General features: G+C 42.4%; 1 protein-coding gene across 1 annotated transcript; it reads left to right on the top strand.

Annotated features, from left to right (window-relative positions):
• Positions 1-1,233: 1,233 nt before the first annotated feature.
• On the top strand, positions 1,234-12,016 carry LOC122320705. The gene is made up of 3 exons (XM_043208871.1): positions 1,234-1,386; positions 10,635-10,775; positions 10,967-12,016. Exons 1-3 carry the CDS (start codon positions 1,234-1,236, stop codon positions 12,014-12,016), a joined length of 1,344 nt encoding a protein of 447 aa, XP_043064806.1.
• The last annotated feature ends 773 nt before the right edge of the window (positions 12,017-12,789 follow it).

The raw sequence follows: 12,789 nt of genomic DNA, 5'->3' as shown, positions 1-12,789 counted from the left end.
TAGGGTTGACTTTATCCCCAAAGCAGGGAAGAAAGACATCACCAACCCAAAGTCCTTCAGACCTATCCGTTTTACTTCGTGTTGTCTTAAAACATTGGAAAAGTTGGTAGACTATCATATTGGGAGCACAGTTCTCAAACACTGTCCGCTACAATCCACGCAGCACGCATACAGGGCAGGTCGTTCAGCTGACACAGCACTATACCAACTTTGTCACAACCTTGAAGGGGCAGTGGACACCAAAGAAGTAGCAATCTCCGCCCTTCTAGATATAAAGGGAGCCTTTGACAATGCGTCGCATGATGCTGTCTTAGCGGCCCTTGCCAGAAGGAATATTAATGCAACAACAAGAAGATGGGTTAGAGCTTTGCTAAGCTCCAGACAGGCAATGGCGACAATTGGTACTAGCACAATGACCGTCGCAACAAGCAGAGGATGTTCGCAAGGTGGAGTTTTATCTCCTCTACTGTGGAGCCTACTAGTAGATGAACTACTAAGAAAACTCACCGATAGAGGAATCCAATGCCAGGGCTATGCCGATGACATAGTAATAGTAGCCAGAGGGAAATTTGAAGAAACGCTTTGCGATGTTGTACAACTCGGAGTCAAGTAACGCTTGACTAGTGCAGGGAAGTTGGGCTTAAACTCAACCCCGCAAAGACAGTCATTGTTCCTTTTACTAAGAAGTATAAGCTACAGACAATGAGACAAATCATGCTACTAGGTACTCCCGTAGCAATAATCCGGGAAGTCAAGTACCTCGGAGTTACCTTCGACAGAAGTTGATAAGTGCCTCAGGGGTCTCTTCACCTGCCGGAAAATTGCACGGAAATCTTGGGGGACATCCCCCAAAATCATCGGATGGCTATACCTTATGATTGTGATTCAGTAGCCTGGGGTAAAAGCGTGAGGCTCATTACCGCACAGAAACAGCTACAAAAGCTGCAAAGATTGGCGTGCATATGTATGACAGGAGCAATGAGCACTTGCCCCACTACGGCATTGGAAGTTCTCATGGAACTTACTCCGCTCGACTTCGTAGTAGAAACAGCGGAAAGCCACCCTGTTCAGAATCACTTCTTCTAGTAATGGCAGCGACCGCATCCTCAGCTCTAGGGATGCAGCAAAACCACTAGTTCCCTGAGTTCACACCCCAGGGACGAAATGACAGTAGAATTCATCTTCGAAAAGAGTTTCTCTGCTCATCTGAGCAACAAGAAAGAATGGACCACCATGAAGGAAGTACACTCCATGGCTAGTCACAACATAGCGTGGTATGGTACGGACGGGTCCCTAACACACCAAGGCACTGGCCTTGGAGTAATAGGGCCACGAATCAAGTACCATGAATCTTTAGGACAACACACCAGCATATTCCAAGCTGAGGTGTGTGCCATAGGACGGTGTGCAGAGCTCAATATGAAGCGCGGGTACACAAACAAGGACATTACGATCCTCTCGGTCAGTCGAGCGGCAATTACTGCATTCCTTAGTAATAGAATCACCTCGAGGCTGGTTCGAGAAGTAAGAACAAAGTTAAACCTTCTGGGCAGCAACAACAGGCTGTCATTAAGATGGATTCCAGGACATAAAGACATATCCGGAACTAGCCGACAGGTTAGCAAAACTAGGGGCGGAACGACCCCTTATAGGACCCGAGCCTTATTGTGGCATAGGCAGACACACAGTCAAAGATTACCTAAGAAAGGAAGAGGTACATATGAGGCAAGCCTGCTGGGAGAACACCGCAGGCCAAAGACAAGCCAAACTCCTCATCGTCAATTATGGCATGAAGAGGCTTAAGAAACTTATACCACTAGGGAAGAATTTACTTAGGGTAGTTACCGATTTACTAACCGGATATTGCAGACTAAGGAGACACCTATGTAATATAGGGATTGCAAAGAGCAAGACATGCAGATTCTGTGATAGCGAGGATGAATCCTCCCTACACATAATATCAGATTGCCCAGCACTAAGTAGCCTGAGGAGCAGAACCCTCGGGACCAGGTTCCTTACACTCGGGACCACCGGAAGCATCGACTCAACAAAGCTCCTTGATTTTATCGGAGGTGCTGGGTTTCTGGGGGAGCTTTAAGCTCAGATAGGGGGTACAATAGATCCAGTTGGGTTGAGGTAGCCAATTTCCCAAATAACACCAAATTAATTCTGTACTTCCCCGAATCTCTTTCCGACATGTATTTTTTGCACTAAGTAAATAAGTCAGAACGGGCTGGATTTAAAAAAAAATTTAATCCGAAATACAATAGAAGTTAGAAAACGCCATCTGGATGAAATCAAGTCGAACTGATCAAAAATATCGGCGTACGAATTTTTTATTTCATTCTCTCGTATGGGAGCTATCCGATATATACTGTCTTATATATGTACTGCGTGCAATAACTACACACCTTTTGAGATAGTTTAAGCAAAATACAAAATTTTAAAACTGAGAGACTAGTTTGCGTAGAAACGGACAGGAGGACAGACGAACAGACGTATAGACGTATTTTGATTCTGATCGTGATGCCGAGTATTAAGAATAATGATCATGAATATATTGTATGTTCTTTATGTGCTCCAAGGTATCTCCTTCAATGCGTTGCAAACTTCTGACTGAAATTATAATTCCCTTTGCTCTGCAAAGGAATCAAAACGCATATATGCAATATTATTTAGAAACAAGCCCCTTAACATAAGCACCCATCCTCAAAATCCATTCTCTAATTAGCTCAAGGCCCTTTTCGCTATAGCTCAAATTTTTAAGTTATTTAATTTTGGTTTAACTGTAAATAATAATACAGTCGAATCCCGATAATTCGTACCCCGCTAAATCGAAAATCGCAATAATTCCTAAAATATTCTGTTCCCTTGAAAAAAAGTGCCTTGAAAAAAATCTCGATAAATCGAATTCCCGTCTAATTCGTAAAAAACAGTGATCCCCTTGCCATTTCGAATTATCGGGACTCGACTGTAATAATAATATTTTTTTTTCCCCAGGGGCAGTTAGCTTAAAAACAAAATTACATTTTCGACTTTTATTTTTAACTGCCAAATTTAAGTTGTCTTTCCTTTTTATACCCTTGCAGAAGTTTCCTTTCAGTCAGAAGTTTGCAACGCAGTGAAGGAGACACCTCAGACCCTATAAAGTACATATATTCTTGATCACGATCTGAATCGAAATCCGTCTGTCCGTCGGTCCGTCTCTCCGTCTGTCCATCTGTCCGTCTGTCCGTCTGTCTGTTTCTATGTAAACTAGTCTCTCAGTTTTGAAGCTATCTTTCTGAAACTTTCCCAAAAGTTGTGTAGTTATTGCACGCAGTATATAAGTCGGAACGAGCCGGATCGGCCGACTTTATCGGATAGCTCACATACGAGAGATTAAAAAAAAAATCTCAATCCGTTGTTTTTGATCAGATCGACTTGAGTTCTTCCAGATGGCGTTTTATAACTACTATTGAATTTCGTTTTAAATTATATCGAAATCGGATAACTCTATCATATAGCTGCCATAGGAGACACCAAAAAATATATATAGAATTAATGGAAATTAATTGATAACGTCATTGTTTTTCATCACACGAGTGAGTTTTTTAACTTGCCTTGATTTATAAAAAAAATTTCATAAAAATCGGACAACTATATCATATAGCTGCCATAGGAAATATCGAAAAATCTATATAGAATTAACGGAAATAAAATGATAACATCGTTAATTCTCATCAGAAAATCATGATTTTTGGAATATAAAGTTTTCTAACGACTGTTGAATAACAAAGCAAATTTTATCAAAATCGGACGACTATATCATATAGCTGCCATATGAACAATAGTCAAAAATATGGAAAACTAGCTGCCCGTCCCAGCTTCGCCCGGGTTTTTTTTTAAGTTGCAAAAATTATGTTTGTTGATTATTTGCGGGAAGTAAGAAACCAATTCTGTGATACACCTGTCCTTGGATGGTAAAATTAGGTGAAAATCCAAGCATTACGACCTCCTTATCTACTTCAAATTACGTCATCTGAAAGCAAGAATTATACCTTCTAATCCTGCTTAAAAACCGGCGGGATTCGTTACTGTCGTATAAAAGTAAAGATTTGAGAGGTTCCTCTGGCTCGCCAAGTAATGGAATTTTTACCTTTCCACCAGAACAGCACATACCTGGAGTTTCTTCTTTCCATTTCAGTGCTTCACAATATCTGCATTTTTTATCCATTCTCCCAATGATATCCAATCGGTGATTAACATAGTCGATCAAAGGGTCATACTCAAAAGAGGCACCATTAAACGCCTCCCACGTTCTCATTGATAACGTACGTTTTCTTTCTGCCTGCCGCTCAGCATTTAAAAGACGTCGTCTTTGTGAATCTTCGTCAGACTCTGCCGCAAACAATTGTTCGGCATCCAGGGTCTGACTGGCCCGAGTCTGCGAATAGGTCTCAGAAGCTCTTTGAGTCGCATGACGCTGAGAATCTAACATCTGACGCGTCCGAGTCTGCTCTTCAGATTCTTGGCCTCTAGCAACTTTTGCAGCTCGAGCTCTGCTAGAACTACTGCTTATATTGGATTTACGTTTGGGTGGCATATCGAAAACAATAACGGGAGTTTTACAAACTACAACGTAAGACAATTTTTTTTATAAAAACTTTGATAAAGAAATCCTTTTTACTTAAAACGTAATGCCTACTGCCTACCCCATAAGAACGATTGCGTGATTATTCCGTTTCGCCACCTGCTGCTTACCACCTAAGAACGATGGCGTGATTATTTATAGCCTATTAGGATTTCTAGGTTATCCTCTATCACCATACCAAATTTCATCAAAATCCGTTCAGCCGTTTAGGCGTGAAAGAGTAACAGACAGACAGAAACATTTTCACATTTATATATTAGTATGGATTAATAGAAATGTTGTTTAGCCTTTGTGTATTCTGTTCGAAATATTTGCGGACTGCAAGGGTATATCAGCTTCGGCTTGCCAAAGCTAGCTTCCTTTCTTGTTTATTATTTTTTTTTGCGGATATTTTTCAAGCCTATGACCAATAAAATATTAACATAGAAACTTGGTTTAATTACTTTTTACAACTATTGTTCACGGTTCATTGTTCCCTTATATAATATAAAAATTAAAAATGACAATCTCCTCGTAGTTTTTGGATTCCTCTGGCCTTCATATGTCAAGAAGCTAGCTGTGCCAATGCTGGGTTTAAACTTGGAGAAAGTGCGCAAAAGTGAATTTCTATAAAAACTGACTATAATGGGAATAAAATTACTTACAATATATAAAAAAAAAGAAAAGAGACCATATAGTAGCTTTATTTAATGACTTTTTGAAAACGAGTTTTTTTTATTTATGGTGCATAATAGAAAATATGTGTAAAAATTAAGAATATAATAAATATTTTAAGGGAACCAACCTCTTATTTTAATTTTTCCCGCTTCATTACTGACAGTAGTACGCTGTGTAAGCTTGTGATGAGTTCGGCATCGATACTGTTTTAGTAAATCATTTTTACTAACATTATATACCAACAATTCACCAGTAAAAAGCATATGATGTTTGCCGTCTAAAATAAGGTAAGAATTATGTTCATTAATAAATTTGTTCGCCCTAACAAAAAAAACAATTTCTGACCTCCTTCAAGTGATGGGTATATGTTATAGTTCGGTTCTTGCAGCCATGAAGTTACTGTTACGTAGTCCTTAACATAAATGGGGATCAAACATTTTATGAGAACGTTGTTTCCTATAAACAAACTGGAGCTTTGGACCTCTGGGCTATAGTGATGTGAAAGAACTAAAAGCAAGTAATATGCATATATTAAAAAGTAAAATTTGTTTTATTGGATGATGTCAATACCTAGTAGAGATATGAAACAAAATTTGTATGTTAAATTATATTTAATGTACAAAAACTTTACAAATTTTAAAATCTGTTTTTTATCAGATACTGTGGCTATAAGGCGGGTAGCAGGTCACGCATAAGAAGCCAAGGAAAGTCAAATGGTATTTATGACACAAACCAAAAAACCTGTTAATTTAAATAACCACAATAGCGGGTGTCGTGCGTCAGGAAATTACGCTTAATTTTATTATATGTGGTCACCTGAAAAAAAAGTTTAAGCATAAAGAGAATACTTATGACAGTTTTATCAATGTTTTGTAACGAACTGCTTTTTCACTTTTTGCTCGCTACGTAGAACGCGCGGCTAGCTCACCAAACTATTGTTGCTGACTGGCCGATATATCGGTCCAAAGTCTGCGGATTACCCGTTCTGCACTGATTACCTTGGCGACTGGAGTCCAAGGTCCAGAGCGGTACCGTTATTTCCCTTTTGGTACATGCTTCTCGGCATCTAGCTCCTCCCACTGTTGCTATGCGGAGGTTCCCCTGCACTTGCATTTCTGGGGTGTTTTACAACTGCTTTTTTACTGTTTGCTCGCTACGCAGAACGCGCGGCTAGCTCAGCTGAGTACGTGTGTTTACCCCACCAAATTTATTGTTGCGTGACCCTTCGGATCTCAGCTTGGCAGTCTCAGCTATCTTAGTGGACGTGACCGTCGTTGGGCTTGTTGATTCTGCGATCACGATCCGGGTGACACTGGCACTTGGTTCTCACTGGGTTTCCACTCGCGATGGTACGATCATTTGCTTGACTTTCACTTGACGGTCCCTTGGCCTGCGTGCGTCCTTCTTATATACGCCGTATTGGTCCCGTTATCCTCTCCAGGCTCACATAATCGGGTTCAAAGTGCATCGAGGTCCCGTTAATTCACGGTGTCTCCTTGTTGTACGTGTCCCAAGTCCGCAGACTCACTGTTATATCGGTCCAACGTTATTTCCCTTTTGGGTACTTGCTTTTCCGCATGCAGGTCCTCTCGCTGTTGCCATGCACTTACATTTGTGGGGAGTTTTACAACTCCTCGCATATTCCCCTTCCTTCGAAAACTTTTTAAAAATTGGCCTCGGGAACGTCCCTGGGTACGCCTTTTAAATTCATCACTCGTCCAGAACGACTTCTCCTCCTGCATCCTCGATTCCTTCATATCCGCATACATCCCACATCCTGGTGCGGCACAGGCCTCTTCCGATCTCAGATGTATGGCCTCAGCTTATTAACCCCATCGGTTATGCAGCGTCTCAACTTTGGCGTCCGATCTTCGCTAACGCATCGCTTGCAACTCCTTCTTCATTCTAATGCCATTGTCGTACCTCCAAACTCCTCGATTCTCAGTGTCTGCTTCTTCTCTGAATTCAAAAAGGTTCTCGCCGACATGTGTTCCGCACATTATCGATAACTTTTCTTACGATCAATTATGGCGTTGCCACTCTTCACGGCTTCAGCCAAATTTGTATGACCGGCCAGCGATATTTCAGGTATTTCTTCAGCTTTCATTGATCACACTATAGATCAACCGCCATTATCATGGCGACCCTATTCATAATTCTCGCTGGCCTCGTGGGTTTGTTTTGGTAAGTATAAATTCATTTACTTTACCCATTACCCTTTTTTTGTGTTCTATCATTTTCCTTTCTCTTTCGAAAGGTCGAGCTGTTGTTGCTTTCCTGATATTCAGCGCCGGGGCGCCAACTCTGGCTCAGCGCGTCCCGGCAGGCGTATGTTTCGGGCAGCTGACCCAGCCTTCCCTCTTCCCTCCGCATGCCAGGCCGGGGACGGGGACTGTGACCCTAGCGGGGGGCGCCAGTAGCTGAAGGACCGGGGACCAGTGCCGGCGCCTCCACTTCGCCCCTGGCTGTTGTTGTTTAGTTGTCCCGATTGGTCCGAGATTGATATTGTCGTTGCTTGTATGTTTGCAGCCTTATAGCATTCTACCTCTACATATTTTAAGTCATTTTTGATTATGATTGCTGTGCCTCCATGGGCTTTGTTGTCTGGGTGGTTTGTGTAGAATATGTAGTCAGAATGTATAGTTGTTCGAGCATCTATTAAGAGTATTTCGTAGGAGACAAAGAGTGTGCTTAATGCAGTTTTCTACGCTCTCGAGACGTCCCAGAAGCATAAAAAAAAAAAAAAATTTACATTCTTTTACTCCACCCGTGAGCTTAGAGCCTCTACAATTTCTTGCAGAGGATTCATTATCATAGATTTTCGATCGTACCGGTGATAAGCCAGTAGCGACTTATCCTAACGGTGGGGTTGCCACCTGGCGCCATCTAGGAGTGACGAAAGTTTTATTGTTGGGTCCATAGTAACGTGGACGAGGGGGGTGTGCGGGTCCGGGGAGCCGAAATTTGTTACTAATGTTAAGTGAGCGATAGAGCATAGAAGTGGTGGAGATTTGGAAAAAGAGACCGTTTCTTTTTCTCGGGGACTCGAACCCGGGCCTTCCGGACCGGAGGCCAGCGCTCTACCTGCTGGGCCACCGTCCCCCCCAGAAGCACAAAAGACGAATGCCAAAATCCGACAAACCACTCTTTGGCAAGCGGTGTTCGGTGCTGGTCGGCCTGTGTCTTTGATTTTATACCTTGAAGAACCCTAAAATTTTGATATAACTTAACCTTCGTAATTAAATCAGTTGTTTTTGATATCTAGTGAAATTTGTTAAATAAACTTAATCTTGAAGTTACTTCGGTTGTACCTATTTTTTCTCTTGTCGAATGAAAGTCCCCAGAGCGGTAGACGCTCAGCATTGACAATTTAGCATTTGTCACAACATTTTTGGTGGCCCATGAGGGGAACCATTTGATAATAACTTCGTGATTACATTTGAAATTAATTTTCAACAGTTATCTGCCCATAAATTGGCAAAAGTGGTTCTTTGTGTGTTCATAAAAATCTAAAAGTTCAGTGCCAGCACGCACCCAAAAAGAGTCAGCCAAATACCAAACCTAATTGGTACATAGACGCCGTTCTTAAGTTACCGGCGTCTCTGTCTATACTTTGTGCTTTCGTATGATCGGCCGAGTGCAACGGCCACATACCCGTACATATATACGTCACGTCGCTGGACTGCTAGAAGCGCAGCTGCAGTGATTCGCTAAATATCGGCGTCTCTCTTTCAACATTTGCCTCGTTGGATGATCGGCCGAGTGCAACGACCACATACACCCACGTCACTTCGCTGGACCGCTGGAAGCGCAGCTGCAGTGCCAAGCAAATCACCGCCTTGCTTTCGCCTTTGTCGCTCTACGCTGCCTGGCGGACGACAACAACAACAAACGTTAAACGCTAACGACTGCGAAACACAAGGTGTTCTTGCACAGAAAGGGTGAGTGTTTTGTTATTTGCATGCTTGTATGTTGGTCATAGATTGAGTGCAATTATCTTTGCGTCAAATGGAGAAAAACGAAAGTGAACTAGAGGTCTCATTGGAGAGAGCGGGTTATGAAGATCTCAGTGCTCTTCAATTTGATATTCTTACACGATTAACACAGCTGCATACGAATTTTAAAAAAGATAGTGCAGCTCGAAAAACCAAAGCTTATTTTCAACTCCGTCGCGATAAATTAGAAGAACTTTCTAGACAATTTAATGAAAATCACCAATTGATTGTTATTTCCAAATGTCCGCGTACGCATGCGTATTTTAAAAATGCAATTGAAGATAAGTTTGAGCAAAGTTATACCACGGTGTTTTTGTGCTATTTTGGATGCCTACGATGCCCTGCTGACAACAACAAATACTGATACAACAGTTGGAGCTCCGAGCCATAATTCTACGGTGGTTTCTACAGCAGTGTCCTCAGTTCAGCTCCCTAAGTTACCGGTTCCCACTTTTTCTGGCAAACATACAGATTGGCCAGCATTTTTTGATGTATTTTCACAGCTGATAAACGAGAATACGGCACTTTCTAGCATTCAAAAATTCCATTTTCTTAAGCAAGCTTTGCCAGGTGATTGCGATCAGGATGTCCAGCAAATAAATTTGACGGAAGCAAACTATGCAGTGGCCTGGAATCTCATCGTTAGGAGGTATAATAACCCAAGGTTGTTATTCATGCACCACATGAATGCCCTATACGACTTGCCTGTCATCGTCAAGGAATGTTCAACGGAATTCAAGCACTTACTCAACGTCACCAATGAGTGTATAAACGAATTCAAGCGTCTCAAAATCGCAATCTCAACTTGTGACCATTGAATAGTGCATCATCTCGCGATGAAACTCCCATCAACTACTCTCCAAGCCTGGGAGCATCACCTGGGCAGCTCAGGAGAAATTCCAACCTTTTCGATGTTCGAAAATTTTCTAAACAATCGCCTTGTCAGCATCGAAATGATAGAAAGTCGCAAAGGGAACCCATCAGCAAAACCCACATCGGTCCAAAATGCATCGCATAAACCGTCATACAAGCTTCCGAACAACTCTAACAACAATAACATACATAAACGCGGCAGCTACCATACCACGAGCGGTACCAATTCCGCAATGCGTTGCACTCATTGTAGTGGCAACCACATTTTAAGGCGTTGTCCAGAGTTCTTGTCAAAAGATTGTTTTGCTCGAAAACTGATAGCGGAAAACACCAAGGTTTGTCTGAATTGTTTAAGCCCTTACCATAATTGGTCTCAGTGCAGTAGTACAAAGAATTGTTCTCAGTGTGGTCAACGGCACCACACTCTTTTACATTTTCCTAGTCAGCCTAATAATGCTAGATCTAATGTTCTACAGCATCAGACAACGAGGGAGTCATCCTCATCGGCAAGCTCAATTCAAGCCAACACAACTCAGCTCGTGAGTGCAATGGCCTCGTATAAGTCACCCACAGTGATTCTAGCGACGGCACTGGTTCGACTGCACAACAACATCACTGTCAGTCTATGATAGTACGCGCTTTAATTGATCACGGCTCCGAGGGAACTCTTGTTACGGAAAATGTCGTCCAAGCCCTTGGACTAAAGCGATTCCCCGTTTCTGCTGAAATCACGGGAGTTGGCGAAAACTCAACAAATAAGTGCAAGCATCGCACGGGGTTTACATTAAGCTCATGTATACACCCTCAGTTCCACATGTCAGTGGATACGGCGTTTGTGCTTCGCTCTTTAACATCGCCTCTGCCAAGGATGAATATCCACCTGCAAAACTGGTCGCATATCCAAGGACTCGAATTGGCAGATCCTACCTTTACGCGATCCGGTCGAATCGACTTACTGATTGGCGTGGATGTCATACCTCAGCTCATGCTGTCTGAAGTTCGGAAGGGAGCTCAGGATCAACCAATAGCTCAGCGCACACAACTGGGTTGGATTGTATTTGGTAAGACAAACCAAATACTTTCGCATGCCATATCCATTCGATGCCATCAGACAAATTTGGAGTCTTTGGTCAATAAGTTTTTTGAACTAGAGAAAATTCCCGAAACTCGACAGTTGACAGCAGAAGAACAATGGTGCGAGGATCATTTCAAACGCACGCATACACGTCAACCCAATGGGAAATATATGGTTCGGCTCCCATTCAAGACGCAGTTCGATTCCTCGCAAGTTCTTGGGAAATCTCGGCAAATAGCCCTTGATCGCTTCCATATGTTGGAGCGCAAGTTTCAAAAACAACCAGCGTTACATCAGCAATATTCAGCCGTCATCCAAGAGTATTTTGATCTCAACCAGATCATCGAAGCTGCAAGCACTGAGGAGCAACATCGGACTCACACGCCATTGGGGCAGGTCGGTTTTGCGGCATGCACTCTGCCTCATCACGCTGTACTAAAGGAGGAGAGTACCACCACCAAATTACGCGTGGTCTATGATGCGTCTTGCAAAACTTCCAATGGCCGTTCTCTCAACGATGTCCTTTGTACAGGCCCCGCGTTGCAGAATGATCTTGGGGGAGTCATACTAAACTGGCGCATGCATCGATATGTTTTTGCGGCAGATATCCAAAAAATGTACCGATGCATAGACATGCACCCGGATGATGCCCAGTTTCAACGGATTTTTTTGGCGAAACGAACAGGATCAAATTCAGGAATATTGTTTAACTACAGTGACCTTTGGAACTGCGTCGGCTCCATATACGGCCATCAGGATTATGCATCAACTAGCTCAGGATGAAAGTGTGAGATATCCATTGGCACAACATGTACTGCAAAAGGAAATATATGTTGACGAAGTTCAAAGTGGTCATGACACCGTTGATGGAGCCATCAAAATTCGAGAGGATCTAATTGCTGCACTTCAATCCGCTGGCATGTGTCTCAGGAAATGGGCCTCTAATCATCCTGACTTGCTGGTTAACATTGCGCAAGAACATATGTCGAATTCAACCATTTTAGAAGTCGACAATCATGATTTAATAAAAACACTTGGTTTTTATTGGCATCCTAAAAGAGATGTTTATGGCTTTCATATAAAATTCAAAATTAGTCAAGAATTTACTAAACGAGCATTACTTTCCACAGTGGCCCGGTTGTACGATCCATTAGGATTTATTGTGCCAATTATCACAACTGCCAAAGCAATTCTGAAGGACGTCTGGAGTGTTCGTATTGAACGTACTGCTGGAGTTTCCTCGCCATTAGAGTGGGACGAAACACTTCCTCTAGATTTACGCGAACGCTGGAACGATTATATCACGAGATTACCAGATGTCGAGGCAATCCAAGTACCTCGGTGGTTAAATGTTCAACGTAGCAGTCTAAAATCTCTTCAACTCCATGTATTTAGTGACGGATCGACCATTGCATATGCTGCGTGTGCGTATCTCAGAGTTCAATGGATGGATGATACTGTACTCATTTACTTACTGCACGTAGTCGCGTTACACCCACGAAGCCAATGACAATTCCGAGAGTGGAGCTTTCTGGTGCCCTGTTAGCCACCCAGCT

This window comes from Drosophila ficusphila, unplaced genomic scaffold (genome assembly GCF_018152265.1).
Source record: "Drosophila ficusphila isolate 14025-0441.05 unplaced genomic scaffold, ASM1815226v1 contig_758, whole genome shotgun sequence".
Classification (NCBI taxonomy): Eukaryota; Metazoa; Arthropoda; class Insecta; order Diptera; family Drosophilidae; genus Drosophila; species Drosophila ficusphila.
This window is presented reverse-complemented; position numbering and strand designations above follow the sequence as displayed.

Excerpts from the sequence above, each read along its gene's own strand:
- LOC122320705 (XM_043208871.1), top strand. The coding sequence starts at position 1,234 with ATGAAGGAAGTACACTCCATGGCTAGTCACAACATAGCGTGGTATGGT. Across the intron at positions 1,387-10,634 it reads CCAGCATATTCCAAGCTGAG|CATCAGACAACGAGGGAGTC; the intron begins GTGTGTGCCATA and ends AATGTTCTACAG. Across the intron at positions 10,776-10,966 it reads GACTGCACAACAACATCACT|TTCCACATGTCAGTGGATAC; the intron begins GTCAGTCTATGA and ends ATACACCCTCAG.